General features: G+C 39.2%; 2 protein-coding genes across 3 annotated transcripts in view; both read right to left on the bottom strand.

The window, feature by feature from the left end:
• Positions 1-20,036, bottom strand: part of pabpc1 (poly(A) binding protein cytoplasmic 1) — a 170,859-nt gene that overhangs the window by 107,183 nt on the left and 43,640 nt on the right. The window lies entirely within an intron of this gene.
• snx31 (sorting nexin 31) overlaps positions 1-20,036 on the bottom strand; it is a 41,092-nt gene that overhangs the window by 14,924 nt on the left and 6,132 nt on the right. For both annotated transcript variants that reach the window (XM_008119473.3, XM_003226603.4), the window contains exons 3-7: positions 19,134-19,248; positions 17,553-17,617; positions 3,428-3,538; positions 2,321-2,411; positions 636-723 (exon numbers count right to left, since the gene is read on the bottom strand). In XM_008119473.3, coding sequence (XP_008117680.1) covers positions 636-723; positions 2,321-2,411; positions 3,428-3,538; positions 17,553-17,617; positions 19,134-19,248 — 470 coding nt within the window. The remainder of the gene's footprint in view (positions 1-635; positions 724-2,320; positions 2,412-3,427; positions 3,539-17,552; positions 17,618-19,133; positions 19,249-20,036) is intronic.

Genomic DNA, 20,036 nt, shown 5'->3' with positions numbered 1-20,036 from the left:
AATTTCAGCCTCCAGGTGTTTTGGACTTCAATTTTCACAGTCCAATAGCCGGTGTAAGCTACCCCGAGTCCCTTCGGGGAGATGGTGGCGAGATACAAGAATACATTATTATTATAGTTGTTGTTGTGGTAATGGAAGTCCAAAACACCTGGAGGGCCAAGGTTTGCCCATGCCTGAGCTAGCTTCAACTTATAGTGACCCCATGAGTGAGAGACTTTCAAAGAAACCTTCTACTCTAATCAGATCTTATAAACTTAGGCTGAGTTACTCCACCTGTAATACAGTCTCCTCCTTCTCCTACTGTCTTCAGTTTTATTGAGGATTGTATTTTCCAATGAATCATGTTGTTTTATGATGCGTCTAAAGTATGATAGCCTCAGTTAAATAATGTTTGCTTCTTGTGAAACTTCAGACATAATTTATCTTTTTGGTAATACATGATATCTATAACATACTCCTCCAGCACCACAAATGCATTGATTCTTGACCCTACCCCCTTTTATGTCAGTTTTCTTCCTTGCTGGTACTCAGCCCGTAGAAACTGAACAAATAGCTTTTTCCTCCTCTAACATATTCATTTTAATGATGAAAATGTAATACATCTTGCTTATTAAAAACTTCAGTTTCCTGCTCACCATTTTCTGATCCCAATTTTACAAGACGGCTCCTTCATGCTGCGAAGACTCACATAGGGCAGTTCAAATTCAGCCAGTTTTTTCAGTACTAGAAGGATAAAGAGGGGGAAAATGACCATTTCTGAAATGCCATTTAATATTGATTTTTTAATATATTTAAAACACATATGAGTTACACAAAAGGTTGTGTACACTATGCTAAATATCCTGTATTGATGCAAGCTTTGTACAAACAGAAGCTGAATTCTGTGACTTGTGAACTATGGAATTTTTGCATAATCAACCTTCCTTTCTTTTCTCTCCTTTCTCTCCTTTCTTTCTTTCTTTCTTTCTTTCTTTCTTTCTTTCTTTCTTTCTTTCTTTCTTTCCACTGGTCACAAAAGGTGCAAGGAGCATTTCTATTTCCTTGTATTTTTAATGAGGAAGGGATGGGTGCAAAGAATAAATCTCAAAAATTACTAGCATTAGAGAAAACGACATAATATTGTTGCTCTTCTGAAATACCCATTACCAGGTGAAGAAGCCTGATTAACATTTAGATTATTTCTTAAAATGCACCTGTATAAGAAGGAACTTGGCCACGGTTCCATGTGGGTCTGTTAACATCCCAGCTGAATTACTCAATGCATTGCAAATGGACCTGTTTAGAAGCTTCAACGAATGCAAAAGACATTAGCTACAATTTAACTGGCACTGTCTATGCTGCATGTATCACACCAGCAATGAGAATTTCCTGGTTCTCTTAGTACATCCAAGCGCCATTCAAAGAGTGGTGCTTTCTTTTAAATTCTGAATGGCTTGGGGTCATAGGCCTCTTCTACACTGCCATATAATCCAGATTATCAAAGTGGATAATCCACATTATCTTCTTTAAACTGGATTATATTCTTGAGGGCCAAAGTTTGCCCATGCCTGCTTTAAAGTAACTTTTCTACACTCTGAGTATAGTAGTTTTCATGGCATGAATTCTTGGGCGATTTCTCATTCCTGCCTCACCATGAATGATGCTGAAATGTGCTTCCTCCATTTTGCCTGTTGAAGCCAAAAGTAAGTGGCTGTTAGGAATGGTAGGAATTGAAGTCCAAAACACCTGGAGGGCTAAAGTTTGTCCATGCCTGCTTTAAAGTACTACAGCTCTCTGTGTCCTCCATCCAGCATGTCCACTGGCTACACTAGTTGAGGAATTCTGGAATTTGCAATGCAAAAGTTATTATTTTCAAATACTGCTGATACTCATGCTAATCTCCTGTAAAAGCTACATAGTGGAAGCTGAAGATATGCATATGCAACAGGACACTCAAGTCCATATGATTCCTTGTCCAATCCTATACATCTCCCAAGACACATGCTTCACTCTCTCACAAAATACAACTTGAACATGTCCCAGTTCAAAAAGCAAGACTTGTGGAGCAAATCACCATCATTTTTCTAACTAAAAAATAGGAGCAGGCAAGGAAAAGAGAGTGTAAATGTAAGCCAAATTGTCCTACATTTTACATGTGATGAAAGCTTTACTTCTAGGAAGTGGTGTATCTAAATTTGGCCCTTAAATCTAACGCCATACAAATTTGAAAAGAAATAGTTACTTCCACACCACTGTCTCCCAGTTTCCCGAACATTCAAGACCAGCAAAGGAAAGTGATTGCAGCGCTTACTGGGTGATGGCTACGCAAAGCATTTCTTACCAGACAGCTCTCCATTGTTGTGATCTTGAATAAGAAATAAGCTGAAATATCCTATTAGTTCTCTTGAAAGCTCAATCTTGTAGGATACAACCTGGGGGAAAGAGAGGAATACTTTTCTTTAAATCTGTGAAGAGAAAAGCACGCCAGACAACACCTACTTAAAAATAACCCTTTTCAACACCACGGAATAGAAAAATTCAAAAAACTGATCTTTGTTGTTTTCTTGCAGAGACTGAGAGAAACAAAATCACCAAGGTGATACATTTTAATGGATTAATGGTAATTGCTGCAAACTTTCACATTTCACAAAACATGATGTGAATATGAAAAGGCTCCTACATGTCTACTGTTGCCAGTTCTGTGGGTCTATTTGCCCCAGTTCTTTTCCCTAGGAATTAGAGATATAATCAATTTTAATTATTTATTTTAAGTTTATGTTTTATGCCTAAAAGCACTGCACAAGTGCTGTTTGTAAGCCGCCTTGAGTCCCCCTCGGGGTAGAGAAAAGCGGGATATAAAAATGGTAAATAAATAAATAAAAATATATAATCCAAATAGTCATCATTTACAACTCCGGGTTGTGTCAATAAGAAATAAGCACCTTTTACAGAGGTATAGTCTTCCAAAAATTATTTATGGTTTATGAACAAATAACTACATATTGATGTTTAAAACAAACTATGTGCTGCTATATGTCTGGAAGAATAAAATCTGGTTTAAAAATAAAACAATTCCTAAATATAACTTTTTTATTGTATCAGAAGCAAATTGAGAACATACTGCAAGTTGCTTCTGGTGTGAGAAAATCGGCGTTACCCAGGGGATGCCCGGATGTGTTATCATCCTGCAGGGGCCTCTCTCATGTCCCCACATGGGAAGCTAGAGCTGACAGGCAGGAGCTCACCCCGTCTTGCAGATTTGAACCGCCAACCTTTAGCTCAGCAGTTCAGCCAGCAAAAGGGTTTAACCCATTGTGCCAAAAAAACTAAATAAATATAACTGAAAATGGTTCATATCTGAGAATGTTAATCTCATTTGTAAAAGAAGCATATTTTGGAAGATTGCCTTTTTCAAAGAAACCTTTGCCAAGTTTTCAAAATGAGTTACCTCTAGCACTCTTTCAGCAGTATCTGAGGTCTGGACATCAATTCTGAGATATCTCCCATCAGGAAGATAAACATCCAGAAAGGCTCGTTGGGTCTGGATTTTGAAAGTGTCCTGCAAGATATGAAAACACATTTGAAGCCTTTGCTGATGATGGCAAGAAACCTTCAAATTCTTTAGACAAATATGCTGGGTGATGAGCAAACTGGGAAAGAATGGTGACTTGAAAAAAGAGGTAAAATATTAACTGTATGCCCTTAACTGAAGTATAAAGAAAATGGATAACATTATAGTATGGAAAGACTCAAGAAAAAGATGGTAATATACAAGGCTGCAGCATTTATCATGCTAATCAATTACAGAATTTTCACTGCTATGGCTTCATCCTGCAGAATCCTAGTTTGGCAAGAGACTAGAAGTCTCTGGTAGAGAATTCTGAATACATACAGAATGCCAAATCAAAGGAATCTAGACTTTATCCTCGGTATTCCTTTGATTTGGCATTCCGTTAAAGTCGTATTGAAGAGCTGCAAAATATGCACTGTGAAAGAGATGCAGTTAATAAGAGTTCTGATCTCTCAAAAAGGTGCTCCAATGACTATATTATTTTCTGTGTAAGTGCTTATGAATAAATGGAAGGGAGTCAGCCTTTTTAGATAAGGCATTTCTCTTTTGTTCACACAAGACGTCTCTTCTGAAGTACCATTTGTGCAGCATATGACTGCATACAATGAAGAACAAAGCACATTTTCCTCTTTCAGAAGTATATAGAAATGTATATAGATTTGATTAAAACCCATAGTTTGAAATAACCTTAATCAAATGGCAGCCTTACTATCTAGACAGTTGTAGACTCCAGATAATTGGTTCTTCAGTGTTTCCCCTTATCATTAGACTTTTCATGATTAGCAGAAGTCATTATGAAGATAACAGTGATTCTCTGTGCTCCCATTTGCTACACTCTTATATCCATTCAACTGAGAATAAATTCCACTAAACCCACTGGAATTTGTTTCTGAGTATAGTGATACAGGATGCTACCATTAAACCACATTTGTCAGACTCAAGGCTCACAGTCCCACCATGTCACCAGGGCTCTTAAGATGCTGGACTACAACTCCTATGTTCCTCATTATTTGACATCATGACTAGAGCTGATGGGAGTTGTGATACAGCAACATCCAGAAGGCTGCAGTTTGTTTTGTTTAGTCAGGAGAGTGAGGCTTGAATTTAGATGCAAGACTTTTGGATATGATGTCTGACTTTGAAATGTTATTTAATTTTTCCCCAACCTCAGAGCCACATGTGCTGTTGGGCTGCAATCCCCATTATCCCCAATCTGCGTGGTGGATAATTGAGAGTTGTCATTCAATACATTCTGAGGGCCCAAACTGTGTCAAAACTAAAGAGCAGTGACTATGATATAAAGAAGTTAGAGTTGACCCTCTGTATCCACAGATTCTCCATCCATTGATTCAATGGCCCTTTGGAGGCCATTCTGCATGTTAAACTGTTGGTCATATTTTTGGGAAAACAACAAGACCCTTCTCCAGTGGTTCTCAACTTGGTTCTCAAGTAGTGGATCTACTCCAGTGGTTCTCTCCAGATGTTTTGGCCTTCAACTCCCAGAAATCCTAACAGCTGGGATTTCTGGGAGTTGGAAGCCAAAACACCTGGGGACCAACAGGTAGAGAACCACTGCCCTACTCGGTCCTCTTAAAATCTGCTCAGAAGGGTTGGAAACCTCTATTAAACAATTTTGGGGTGTTGTGGAAAACTGCAAAGAGGACAGAAAGAGATGGGGAGATAAAACAGCCAGTTTGCCACTGAGTTTTGTATATTGAAAACGACAGTAGGCTCACATCCATGTTCAATCATTGAACCTTCTTAGAGTACAAAATTCGACACTGAAGAACTATGAGCATTATTTTCTGTTTGATAGCTACAAACCCACGTAATTGCATACTTTTCTCTCCTAATCCTTCTTTATGTTTCTTTGGAACACTTTGCAAATAATAGCTGACAATCAGAAGAGTCGAAATAACCTAAATGCACTTAATCTCAATATATTTATTTCTCTCCTTTATGTAAGTACTTTTTCTTTGCTATCACAAATCTCCTTGTTTGGTGCATGAAGGTGACAGAAACAATTCTGTTATTAAAGCTAAATGAGGCATAGTGATTTGGGTTATAAGTACCATTAAACGACTGCAAATTGCTAGTTGCTTAATATGTTATATTTGTACTATTGATGTGGATGAATAGTCCCAACCGGACTGTTTTTTTCAACCCTACAATGTCCTGGAGCATTTGGAAACTCCTACTAGCAATAGCCATCACAAAGAAGAATACTAGTGATTTCAGTCCAACACACTATGGAAGGCCATACTTTGCTTACTTGATGTAAATCTAGGTATACTAAAATTCCCTTTAACAGTTTACCAATTATCACTGATGTACCCACCATGTCCTTCTTTCCAATCTATATCCATATTGCTGGGAGATCCACAGCCCAGTTCCTAGGTCTTTTCCATGAATGACCTTATTGAAACAGAACGTACAGTAATGTCTCACTTATCCAACCTTCACTTATCCAATGTTCTGTATTATCCAACACAGTCTGCCTCCTGCCCGGATCCACAGCTCTTTCTCTAAACAGGAACATGAAGCGGCGCAACACACCCAGCAATGCTCCCAAACAAGTGGCAGACTTGTTGTAAAACATGTTTTGGGGCTTAATTTGTAAATCATAACATAATTTTATGTTTAATTGGCTTTTCCTTAATCCCTTCTTATTATCCAGCATTTTCGCTTATCCAACGTTCTGCTGGCCCGTTTATGTTGGATAGGTGAGACTCTACTGTAATGGATTTCTGGTTTCAGTTTCAGGTGAGGAAAAAAACCATGAGAGTTTGTTTTTTAAGGAAAAGGAGCCTACTGCTGAAATACATCTATTATGCACAAGACAAGTTCAAAAAAAGTTGTGAAAAGCCTCAGGGCCATTAGCATGTAGAGGTTGGTGGTGTGCCCTGCCCACAACCATCATAAAAAGCTATTCTTGCTATATAAAAAAAATAGGAAAAAGATAGGAAATGGAGATCCTTTAAGCTGCCTCCTACTCTTACTGTGTTTATTAGTTAGGGGGTCTTTCCAAATGGCATACTTTGTTGTTGACCGTTCTATGAACGAGAGTCTTCTTAGTCACCCTCTCATCAAGGTCTTGCAGATTCAGGGCCATGGCTTTATTTCCATCTGTAATGCAGCCTTCCTATTTCCTTACAGCCTTCTACCTTACCAAATACGTATTATTGACCTTTTTAGTGAGCCAGGTCTTTCCATGATATATCGAAAGCACAACTGTCTCAGTTTGGTCAAGTTGGCCTTTGGGGGGAAGTTCAAGTTTCCTTTGCATAGCCATCATCCTAACAGACGGCAGTATCTGAATAATTTTTCTCCAGCAACATTTCAAATAAGTTCATTTTCTTCCTATCAGCACTCTTCACTGTCCAGATTTCACGACCAGAAATAGAAATGGGAAATGTGATGGAACGAACAATCCTAACTATAGTATTCAATGATAAATCCTTACATGTCAGATTCTTGTCTAGTTCCTTCTTTAAACTATCCTTCAACTGTAAACCTGCCTTTCCACTTTGCTGTCTTTAATAAAAATTCCGAGTCTTTGCTATTTTGTGCTAGTATGCGATATTATCTGCACATCTTTTTTCCTCAAATTCTCACTTCTCTTTCCTTTAGTAAAACAGATAGGGTGATAAAATGCAGTCTTGCCTGATATCCTTGCCTAGTGGAAAGTATTCTATTTATCAGTATTCTGTCCTGACAGTAGCTTCTTGTCCTGAGCACAGTTTACACATCAGAACAATCAAATGTTTGGCACACCCATTTCTTTAAGAACGAACCATAGTTTTTCATAACTTACATGACCAAAGGCTTTACTATGAACTATGAAGCACAGGCTGATTTTATTTCAAAAATGTGGTGCTCTCCATTATCCAGCAGATGTTTTAAATAAGGTCTCTAATGCCTCTTCCTCTCCTGAACCCAGCTTGGATAGCTGGCATTTCTTCCTTCCAATAGGTAAAAGTATTTGTTGTAGGATTTTGAGCATCACTTTAGCTGCACAACAAATTAATACAGTGGTAGAATGGCTACTGTTTTCATTCACATCCTCTTTCTTGGAGATAAGAATGTATATTGAGTGTTTCCAATTTGTGTGCCATTCTTTTATTTCCATATTTGGTAGAACTAGAATAGATTCTCTGGTGTTCTGCTATCTGTTTCTGATTATTTATTTCTCCCAAATGCTATGAGTACAGATTCCACTTTACTTGTCAAAACTGAATGTTCATTTTCCCTTGAATTAATCTATCAATTCCTTCCTCTCTTTTATAATGTTCTTCTGCTTACATCATTTTTGTATTTCCACTTCCTCATATAATGTGCTCTCCTACTGATCAGTTTTGTGTTAATTTTTCTCTTTGATTGGCACAAATACCAACTGATGATCTTGATGCAACCAATTAAAAACATTCCTGTTTATACAGGCCTTTAGTGAAAGAAACTAAGCTGGAGTGATAAGAAACACCATAATGTGTATGGACTGGAACAAAGTGCAATATGATCTGATGTGATGCCACAAGAATGTGAATGTATATTATTGTTGTTTTAAACTGTGTATTTTATGATTTATACTTTTTATCGATGTATTTGGATTGTTGCTAATATGATTTTAATATGTTGTAAGCTGCTTTGGGTCCCGTGAGGGAGGTAAGTGGGATATAAAGATGATGATGATTATTATTATTAGGTTACTTTTAGAATGTAGCCCCAGAATCCCCACCCAGCATGGCTCTGGGATGTAGTCCAAAAGTAACTTTTAAAAAGCCAAATGACATGACAGTGACAAAATTCCAAAAAATTGTGTCATTTTGGCAGAAATAATAATCCCTCTTCTCCCTTATTCCCCAAAAGCAGGTAGCTTGAGTCAGTGAAATAAATAGTAAAAAAAAATATATACATTTTTGAAGAAAAAAGTACAACTTTCAAAAGAAGAAACAGCTTCAGGATTATATTATGGCATCAAAGAGAGGGAAACCCTTTTCCAAAAAAGTTTGGCAGCTTTTTTTAAAAAATGGGAGTGGGTGAGGTTCTGAAAGACTCTTGAGTGAGAGAACAAAAACACATTCAGCATCCATTGAGCTTCATATTCTGCTTTCATCGTTTGGGCCATCCAGGAATTATAGACAAGCCTGCCATGATATATATAACTGTAGTCCTTTTAAACAGAAGGAAATGTTTCTTTTGATCAAAAGTATGAAGTGAGCCCCGTCTACATATTTCCTTTCAATTAGATCACAATTTCAATGTTAGAAGGAAGCTGGTGACAGAATGGGAGTGCATTTCAAGAAGAAAGCACAAGAGTTCATACGAGGATCCTCCTCACTATCTCCCATAAGAAGCTATAATGCTGCCTTGGTCTATTTTACCACAGCTGACAGATTGTCAACACTTCTCCAACTTATCAAGCAGAAGTCTCTATCTTTCATCCATGTGGTGAAGCACTGATCACCACCAGACATTTGGACCACCTTCCTGTAACAAAGGTGTTGTACAGCCCAACTAAGATTTTTTTCTTGGGCAAATGTTTTCAAACTGCAGCCAGCCTAGGTAAAGGTTTTCCCCTGACATTAAGCCTAGTCGTGTCCAACTCTGGGGGCTGGTGCTCATCTCCATTTCTAAGCCGAAGAGCCAGCGTTGACCGTAAACACCTCCAAGATCATGTGGCCAGCATGCCTGCATGGAGTGCTGTTACCTTCCTGCCGGATTTACTCACATTTCCATGTTTTCGAACTGCTAGGTTGGCAGAAGCTGGGGCTAACAGTGGGTGCTCACTCCACTCCCCGGATTCGAACCTGCGGCCTTTTGGTCCACAAGTTCAGCAGCTCAGCACTTTAACATGCTGCACCACCGGGGGCTCCTTACTTTTGCAGTCAATCTACTTTTGTCCTATTTAGTTCAAGTATCCCTTGTACTGTAATTCCCAGCATTGTTCAACATTGGCTATTCTGTCTAGGAGTGATGGACCTTGCTATTCAGCAACTCTAGGAGGCCAACATGAATTAGATGGTCTACAGAACAGCTGCTGAAGAGTCAAGAATTAGAACTGTACATAAGTTATTTATACTGATGACAGAGATCTATGTTGTTTCAATCAAGACTAGATTAATGGTGAGGATACATGAGGCTGTGACCCAAAGGTCTGTGGTCTGTATAATATGCCACTAATTTCGAGAGTGAAGGAGATGATGAGGAGTTCTAAAACTGGACTATGGTAATGTTTGAGCTTTGACCTGCATTAATGTAAATAATTTTAATGTGGTTCACCAAGATCCTCTGCAAATTTCAAGTAGCCCATGGCCTCTGTGTGTGTGTATACATACGCACATATATATTGGAAACAGTTGTTTCTGTGTGTTGTCAAAGACAGAAGGCAGCTGTCACACACACTAATAATAATTAATAATAATAATAATAATAATAATAATAATAATAATAATACTTTATTTATATCCCACCCTGTCTCCCTGTGGGGACTTACTTAGCCTTCTTATTAGACTGAGGCAGTCATCACAAGCAGCAGACAGTGTCAGTAAGCAGCAGCAATGTTCGCATGGTCTGCCTTATGCCTCAGAAGTCTGTCTGCTGTCTTTACCAGATGCTACCTTATCACCAATACCGAAGTAGGATTCAACTGCTGATCACATTGGCTTCAGTAGTTGGGAGTTTGGTGGGGAAGTTGAATATCATCTTATCCTTTTCCCCAGACATTATATTGACTTGGGCTAATCACTTGCTCCCCATATGCTCCTGATGTGGAACTCTCTGCCTCAGAGTGTGGTCAAAGCTCCTTACTTGGAGGCTTGTAAACAGAGCTTGGATGGCCATCTCTTGGGGGTAGTACTTTGATTGTGTTTTTCCTGCATATCAGGGGGTTTGATTGGATGGCTCATGTGGTCTTTTCCAATTCTGTGTTTCTAAGTATTAAGTCAACTTTGTGTATAAGTCAAGGGCAAGTTTTGGGGCTCATTCTGCAAACACAGAAAAGCACCAATGCCTCCAAAATTTTTCTATTCAGGCATTCCAGAAGGCAAGATGCAATGCCATGGTGGAGAGCAGAGAGGGGGTTGGTTCTTCTTTTAAGTTTTTTTGCCTTTTTGGCTTTTGCCTTTCACCACTCTACTCGTAGAAATTGATGATTTTTGCTGGCCACACTTAAGGTACAGGTACTCACACACCCAGTCGACCCAGGTTGATTTTTCACCTATACTTAAACATAAGTATACAGGGTAGATTTGTCTGTGCAATGTGTTTTAGGCTCTGATGACACAACTGCTTTGTAACTCCCTTATGAACAGAGAATTTCAGCCTCTTACAACCGTCTTCTTTTCTAGCCAGCACCTTAAAAAACACATACAGGCATGCAAGGTATTTCTGAGCTGCAGCATTATGCTAGTTTAGAGCTTTAAACTAAGAAAAGTAATTGTAGTGGTAGGCCCAAGAAAGAAGTCATCAGCAGAACAGGCAATTTAGATGAGAAAGCAATATAGAATTCAGCTACTTTACACTGGCTAAGCACTGGCGCTAGTTTGCTCTACTGGGATTAAGGTTTAAATTACAAAACTAACAAAGGCAGCATATTCACATTTCAATATCAAATGCCAATGTCTCCCACCACCTCCTCCCATGCTCACTGGATGACCTTGGACCAGTCAAATCTCTCAGATTAATCAACCTCATAAGTTTTTTGTGAGACTAAAATGGGCGGTTAGAGAACAGTGCAAACTGCACAAATCTCTCCAGAGATGGGGCAGGGTAAAATAAGGGCCAGACAGAAGTATGTGGGAAAGCTCAGGTGGCTGCAACAACCAGGAGTGCCTTTTCAGCAGCTTGGTTTGGTAAGACAGCTGCAGTCCTATTTGAAAAGGCTGACCTTGCCTCAGTTATCATAAACGGCTATGACAATATGTTCTATAATTAAATCCATTTTAAATATGATCCAAAAAATGTCAACCTAACAAAATGTGGTAACCTAAATGATGGGGGCAGCAGCTGTTATGAAACGTGAAAGCATAATCTCACCACACATTTTTGTATTTCTTTGGTTGTTATAGAGGTTAGTATTCTCTTCCTTCCAATTCAACAACCAAAGGTCCCAGCCAGAATTGACCATATTAAAGTCAGATGTCCACATTTGCAGGTTTATCTTTTCATTACACTTTTCTCTCTGGGAATCTTTAGGTCATCCAGTGCAATTATATCGTCAAATTCAAGCAGAAGTTGGCCCTTGATTCATGTTGGAGGACCTATAGATTTTTAGAGAGATTTTCTCTCTGATGAAAAATACTATGTTTTTATTCATGTTTTCCCCACTTCTGCATGGTCCTGTATAAATGCAGAGGGCTGACTGTATTCAGATAACTTTCCTTGTCAGCAATCTAGTGAACAGCTGATGAGATTGCAGAATCACCTGGCTACGTTCCTGTAGCCAGATATAAAACCAATGACAGTCAGCTAAAACCTCTGTAGGCCACCACCAGATCTTGGTAGAAGCTGCCCTTGATTTGAAGCTAGTTATGGAAACACAGCCAGATCCTTCTCTAACTCTGTCCTTAATGAGTTGTAGAACGTAATTAGAAGAACATAATCAAAGCATGAATCCAGGCGCTGGTGGGAAAGGAGTTAAAGCAGAGTTTGTTTATTTATTTGCCATATTTATATCCCCCCTTCTTACTCCGAAGGGGACTCAGAGTAATTCTGCATTCAAAATTTTCATACTGCATCCAGTTATATAGGCAGTGCCCAAGTTATAAACATCCAACTTACACACAACTCCTATCTACAAACAGGGGTGAAATAATATAAAATGAGAGGAAATCTATGGCTAAGAAGTGAAATTCACTCCTGTAAGAGTTATCATGGGAAAAATCTGTCTTCCACTGAAGCTTTATCACCAATCCATGACAACCCCAACATTTTCTAAATCCATTTATCACAGGGACAGAAGTGAGGTGAAATCTTTTGAACAGGGGCACAAACAGCAAAACAAACACCACAGTGGTGCTAACCCTTCCCTATGGTATCCAAAACAAACAAACCAACTTTTTTTTGCTAAAGATATACTTTAAAAACATACCTGTTCTGGCTTGCATACAAATTCAATTTAAGAACAAACCTAGAGAACCTATCTTGTTCACAACCTGGGGACTGCTCTTGGACTTACATTGCCAGACATTTCTGAAACCAATGCAAAGTTCCAATTAAGCAGCCCATTGACTACATCAGTGGTTCCCAACCTGCGGTCCATGGATCACCAGTGGTCCCCAAGAACTAAAATATGGCCCGCGGCCTCACTGTTACTACACCGTTGCAACAAGAGGGACTGGTCTTGCGAAACCCTCTTATAGTGCCGAGGCAACGGGGATGTCAGGAGGGGAGAGGTTGACTACCCACGAAAGGCGTGACAACAAGCCTCTTGACTGCTGCTTCTCCTCCTCCTCCCTCCTCCTCCTGAGCGGAGCTGTTCCATGTGGTGCCTGGAGGCTGGGGCGCCTTGGTGTCTTCGCTTTTAGGCCTGTTACTATGGTTATTTGGGGTGTTGATTCAGAAAATTGCATTGGATAGACCACATCAGCTCTAGATTATTAAATATGGTTTTCTGTGGACGAGCAGATGGTGACTACTGGATGGAATATCTTCTGTATCTGAAACTAGAGCTGATGTGGTCTATCCAATGCAATTTTCTGAATCACCATCCCAAATAACTAAACCAAATCTAAAGTTGACCAAAAACTGATTTGTAATCTTTTTGGTACTAATGTTGGAGAGTGGTCCCTGGTCAAAGTGATCCCTGGTCAAGTCGTCCCTGGCCAAAAAAAAGGTTGGGGACCACTGGACTACATGAACTGTTTGGAAGTTCTTCTGTGTAGCCACCAGACATCCTGTGCTCTTTACAAGATTGCTCAAAAACAAAAAAAATATATTTCCAGATGGAATAATCCTCCATCTGGAAGCTGTTTTAGATCCCTACTACATCTCCTTTAGACCTCAAATGATACTTTTAGAAAACCAGAGGCGACTTTACATCACTTCTGATTTAAAAGAAAAGGGTGAGTGGCCCAGGAAGCAAGTGCAATGATGTCTGCTGAACCTCTGGAGTTGCCCCACCCATGCTTTAGATCTTAAACGCCTGGGTTTATTTCTTAACAGACGTGAAAAAAATTGTACTGTGACTAAAATGGTGCCAGACCAACAATATATCAATACTCTGGTAAGTTCTGGACATAAAAGAGAAATGCTGCATTTCTCTTTCAGTTGTTTGTAAATTTAGCTTGAATGTCTTTGTATATGAAGACATGTGTATAGAAAAAGTGCTATGTTTCTGACTATAATAATATGAAAAGATAGAAACAAATCCCCACCATGTGGCAACCACATTTATGGAGCAGATAAATAGAGCAGATAAATTATCTGCTGAGAAAGTGAAACGAAATGTGTATTTCTCAGGGGAGGAGGTTTATTAAGGCAAAGGGTAAAGCCTGTTACTTCATTGGGGTCAATGCTAGTGTTTCAATCATTCATGCTCATTCATGTTCTAAATTTCCTATATGGATTTTGCTTCATGGTTCCTGTCATGCCAAGTTTTGCTCTTTGAATCCAAGTGTTTTCTTTCCTGGTTCCAGTTTACCAAGTTCATGCCTTGTCTTTTGGGATTTACTCTGCCTTGTGTTTTTGGCTTTTACAACCTTGTATTTTGAATTTTATTCCTGTTCCTAGGAAGTGGTGGACTATTCCTGATGTTTTGAAGAAAGCTTCTTAAAGTTTACCTTTTAATCTTTTTTATTGCTTGGCTTTTATATATATTGTTCAATAAACTGCTTGCTGATAACATTCAGCTGGTGTGGTGCCTTAGGGTCAGAGAGGTGTAGCTTTGGGATACAACATTTAGTCCAAATTTGAGGAACTATCTAAAGAAGCTAGATTGAAGACTGGGTTCTTCACCTTGGAAAGTTGCTTCAAAGTTCAAACTAAACCCTGGAGCAGATCCTTTCCCTGCTCATATCAGAGCCACCAGCCTTGACTATCCGATGTGTATGCAGAAATGGATTCTGGTCCACATACTAAATTTATTGGCATTTAAGGTGCCACCAGACTCTCTGTCATGCCACTTAAATGTCAGTGCTATGACATTTAACTGAATACAAATATTGAGGAAATGATGACAGCTCAAGTTTGCTATTGTTTGTTTATGTTATTTATGTACCCATGTTTCTCCCATATGAGTCATCCTTCAAAATTTGCAGGGCCTTCCTTATTCCTCCACCTTGTTATGATGCACCTTATGTCCCACGACTCACACCTAGATTGTCAGCCACAAAAAATACAGGGAAAAAACCCAGATGTTGTAACCTGAACTTCCAGCCTCAAAGTACGTGCCAGACCGGAGCTGTCAGCACCATTACGAGACAAGAAGATGCTGACATTTTCACCTCAACATACTTATCGTTACGTGTCCTGACACAACCCAAAGCTTATTTATTTAGTGCTAAATCCCAAGAAGCCTTGTCATCTTTTAAACAAGGTCTCACAAAGTTTACTGGGAATCATTAAAAGACAAGAAGAACATGAAACATTTCGCCTCTAAGGAATTAAAAAAACACAGCAGGTGGGTAATGCTTTGCTTACAACATAAAAGTGGGAAACTGAGCATGTTGGTGCCATTTGGGTAGCATAATTGAATACAGAAAGGAAGAGTTTTATTAGGTTGAAAAGTGTAGATTAAAACAGAAGTTGGAAAAATTATTATGGTTGTTATTAATTGGATTCCAAGAGCCAGAATCCACCAGTCAGCAGGAAACCCTATTAATCTGAGACCAAGATAAGTGTTTACCAAAAGTTTTAGGTCCTATAATTGACTACAGCTGATTCTAAATCAGGCATGGGCAAACTTAGACCCTCCAGGTGTTTTGGATTTCAACTCCCACAATTCCTAACAGCCTCGGGCCCTTTCCTTTTCCCCCTCTGTCTGTTCTAAACACTGAACTGGAATTCTATCCATGCACCTATCCCTAATGTTTACTCAATTGTCGATTTCAGTATTGTTTGGTCTGGTAGCATTTATTGTGGTTTTATTATATTTTTTTAACTGATGTATACAAACTTTCTGGAAACCTGCTGGCTGAACTGGGACAGAAACAGAATAAATTACATTCTAAAAGGATTACATTAAACAGCGTATACCCAAAAAGAAGAAGAAAAGAATTGGGCCAGACAAACTCATTCACGAAGCACCAGCATTCTCAAAGGTGGAACTGGAGAAACTAGCTGTCAACAACTATCTACTGTGAGAAGACGAGCAGGAAAAAAGCAAATCTCGTAGAAATACATATTCTATCTAGCCACAGGATATACAAAGGGAAGAGATCAAAACATCAGTTTGCTCAACAAGTAACATTCCAACGACAATGCAGATTCAAGAATATCACATTATTACCATATGCGTAGGAGCCCCCAATGGCACAGTGAGTTAAACCCTTTGTGCTGGCAGGACTGATGACTTGAAGGTTGGGTTGCTGACCTGAAGGTTGCTGGTTCGAATGCAACCCGGGGAGAGCACGGATGAGCTCTTTCTATCAACTCCATTTCCATGAGGAGACAGGAGAGAAGCCTCCCACAAGAATGGTAAAAACATTCTTGACCGGGCTGTGGCACAGGCTGGAAAGCAAGCCAGCTGCAACAAATCACTCTGACCAAGAGGTCATGAGTTCGAGGCCAGCCCGGTGCCTTGTCTCTGTCTCTGTTCTATGTCATGGCATTGAATGTTTGCCTTTATGTGTGCAATGTGATCCGCCCTGAGTCCCCTTCGGGGTGAGAAGGGTGGAATATAAATGCTGTAAATAAATAAAATAAAATAAATAAAACATCAAAAACATCTGAGCCTCCCCTGGGCAACGTCCTTGCAGACAGCCAATTCTCTCACACCAGAAGCGACTTGCAGTTTTTCTCAAGTCGCTCCTGACACACACAAAAAAAACCCCATATACATATAATTTAATGTCACATTGGTAAGTCATATATTAGTATAAGAATCAACTCAAAATCAAATTATAACTGTCATCAATTCTTATCAGGGTTTGGAGGCTAATACAATGCAACCAAAAGATCTAAAGTAATATTGCATGTTGGTAGTGTGGCATATGTCTGAATCTGATATAATTTATGCGGTCATAACGGCCCGCTGACCTTGGAGGTGTCTACAGACAACGCTGGCTCTTCAGCTTAGAAATGGAGATGAGCATAAACCCCCAGAATCGGACTTGACTAGACTTAATGTCAGGGGGAAACTTTTACCTTTACCTAAATATTCAAATAATAAACATATCAAATCCCTAGTTTTGAATGCAACTTGCAAGGGGCTGTTTCAATATGATGGATGAAATTAGGTTAAGTTAGTGGAGCAGTATACCCTACAGAAATACAAATATTCATTAGGAAAAATCCTTAACTTGGCCCAAGGTGGAATCTGGCTTGGATATATAAAATGAAGGCTGACTATTGAATGTAGGGAGGCAGACAGAGAATTGGTGAAGAAATGGAATAGAGTATCCCACAAAAGGCTATGAAAGGAACCACAAACACAAATAAGGTAAAGGTTTTCCCCTGACATTAAGTCCAGTCGTGTCCGACTCTGGGGGTTGGTGCTCATCTCCATTTCTAAGCCGAAGAGCCGGCGTTGTCCATAGACATCTCCAAGGTCATGTGGCCGGCATGACTGCATGGAGCGCTGTTACCTTCCCACCGGAGTGGTACCTATTGATCTACTCACATTTGCATGTTTTCAAACTGCTAGGTTGGCAGGAGTAAACACAAACAACCTTCATTAATACATTTTGTTGTTATTTTCTAATAATAAGCTAGTTTTCAGCATACCTAGATAACAGTTTTTCTTCCTTGCTCTGTGTGCTAGAAAATTAAAGTATAAATAAATAAAAGAATGCAGCCAAGAACAACTGGTTGATAAACACACAAACACTGTAACCATCAAACTTACCTGCTGTAGTTTCCTAAAGAAACTGATAAAGACTTCACTGTTTGTGATACTAGGATCAATGGACACTGAAATGCAAAGGCACAAAGATCAGGGCTGAAAGCAGTGAGAAAACGACATACATAAAACAAAAGCTGTTTCATAAATAATGCAGAAACAGACACTGCATTTTAAAATAATTGGTACCAGTTCCAATAAATACATGGTAGGCAATATTGAAAGATGTGCATACATTAATTCTAATATTATTATAGCACAATGGAGAGTTCAGAAATGACACTGAATGGTTTTCAGGATGGTCATGCCCAAATTAATGATATGAATTTTTAGGGATTTCCACCCCAGACTTGGATGTGTATTTCCTTGACTATGGAGTACTAATTCAGGGAAGATGTTTAAATGTAAGATGCTCACACAAGAGGAGTCCTGTCCACTTTCCTACTGCAGTTTCGGCTTACAAAGACACTCCAAAGTAAATTCCCTTCCTCTACAGCTGGCATGGGCAAACTTCGGCCCTCCAGGTGTTTTGGACTTCAACTCCCACATTTCCTAACAGCCGGTAGGCTGTTAGGATTTGTGGGAGTTGAAGTCCAAAACACCTGGAGGGTCGAAGTTTGCCCAGGCCTGTGTTATAGCTATAGCTAGTTGTTCCCACATCCCAACCAGCAAAATTCGGAAGAAGGAATTTATATATTTCCTGTCCAATCCACATTTAATGTTTCCATTTGTAAAGATGTCATGATCATTGTGTTTTATTCATGATTGCTACGTTTAGGTTGACTGTTTAAGGTTATATATTTCAGCTATTCTTATACAGAAGCTGGGAGCCTCTAAGGCATGGCCAGGAAAAGGGGCGTGGCTTCACCTTGCTGGTGGAAGCCTTAGAATTCAAAATTTAGCAGTTGGAATTGGGCAGTTGGAGTTTGTCGGTTGAGCATAGCAGTTGGTTCTGTTCAGTGAGAAAGGAGTGTGATCGAAAAAAGAGATTGTGGGAGGAAGTTGAGCAGCTAGAGAGTTTTAGCGGAGAAGGGCTAAAATTAAAGTTGCTGAGCCTTTAGTAGAGATAACTAAAGAGCTGAGGCTGTATCCCTAAGTCAAGGAAGACTAGGGTTGACCAGTTAAACTCCCCAGTCCAAGTTTGATCGGGTATAGATCAACTGAGTTCAAGAAGGACGATATTCCTAACTGAAAGAAACAAGTAATATAAAGCTGATACCATACTAAGCTCAGAGAAACTATTGAGAAGTCTTGCAACACTTACTGTACAGAAGTAACATCATTCAACTTAAGATATAACATTCTTGCAACCATCAAGCTTTGTGCTATAAATAAACAAGTTACTGTTTCTTCAAATGTTGCTTATTATTTGAGCAAAGCATCTTTCAAAGGTGGTGGCAGCGACAACATTGAAAAGTAGGATACATAGAAGTAGAAGTTGAATCCTTCGCAATTTGGTGGCAGCGGTGGGATCCAAAAAGATTCCATCCCTGTCATCACATCAAGTCTTCACACCATTGTACATCACTAAAATTATTTTTTTAAAACAACAGCCAAGTAGAATAAGAAAAAACAAATCCATGATACCATTTTGTAGATACTGCTCTAGGTTAGCTCTCCTTTCATCGGCCATTGACTTTGTCATTGCAAGGTAGAATTTCGGAGGAAAGGAAGGAATGCCTCGTCCAAACACACGTCTCAGCTGAAAGAAAAGTCAAACTGTAGCAAGGTACCAATCTATTTCTGACATTTAACAACCAAGCAATGTTCCAGGGTGACAGATAAAAAGATATACTGATAGGAAGATACACATGTACACATATCTAAAGACAATGGCCTTCAAGGAAGTTTGTAAACCTAGATAGGCTCTTCATCTAGCTATATATCTATAGAGTGATGGAATCACGGCAGCGGACAAAACAACAAAACTAAACACCCCACAACCTCGAAAATTGACAGCACAACCCCTCATCCATGCCTCTAGGTTGATACAACAAAAAGAAAAGTAAAATAAAGTCCTAATTAATATCAGGGAAAAACCTTTACCCTTTACCTTAACTACCACCAATTCCTCAATACTTTATTTCCCATACCACCATACTTCGCCACAGCAATGCGTGGCCGGGCATAGCTAGTTCCATATAAATGTAGTTGTCAGACGTTGCTGCATTAATTCATTATTTTATTTTTCATCACATCTATCTACCTCAAGTGGCACATAAGGTGCCTAACAATGTTATGATTCAAATAGAAACAGAAAGGCAATTAAAATGCAATGGCAGCTTTAAAAAAGTGTGAATATACAAAATTTAAATATATGCTCAACAATTTAGCCCCCTTTTAACAACAACCCAGGCATGGGCAAACTTAGGCCCTCCAGGTGTTTTGGACTTCAACTCCCACAATTCCTAACAGCCTACCGGCTGTTAGGAATTGTGGGAGTTGAAGTCCAAAACACCTGGAGGGCCTAAGTTTGTCCATGCCTGTGCT

Source organism: Anolis carolinensis, chromosome 4 (assembly GCF_035594765.1).
Source record: "Anolis carolinensis isolate JA03-04 chromosome 4, rAnoCar3.1.pri, whole genome shotgun sequence".
Classification (NCBI taxonomy): domain Eukaryota; kingdom Metazoa; phylum Chordata; class Lepidosauria; order Squamata; family Dactyloidae; genus Anolis; species Anolis carolinensis.
Note: the sequence above shows the minus strand (reverse complement) of the source record. Positions and strands in the feature narration are given on the sequence as shown.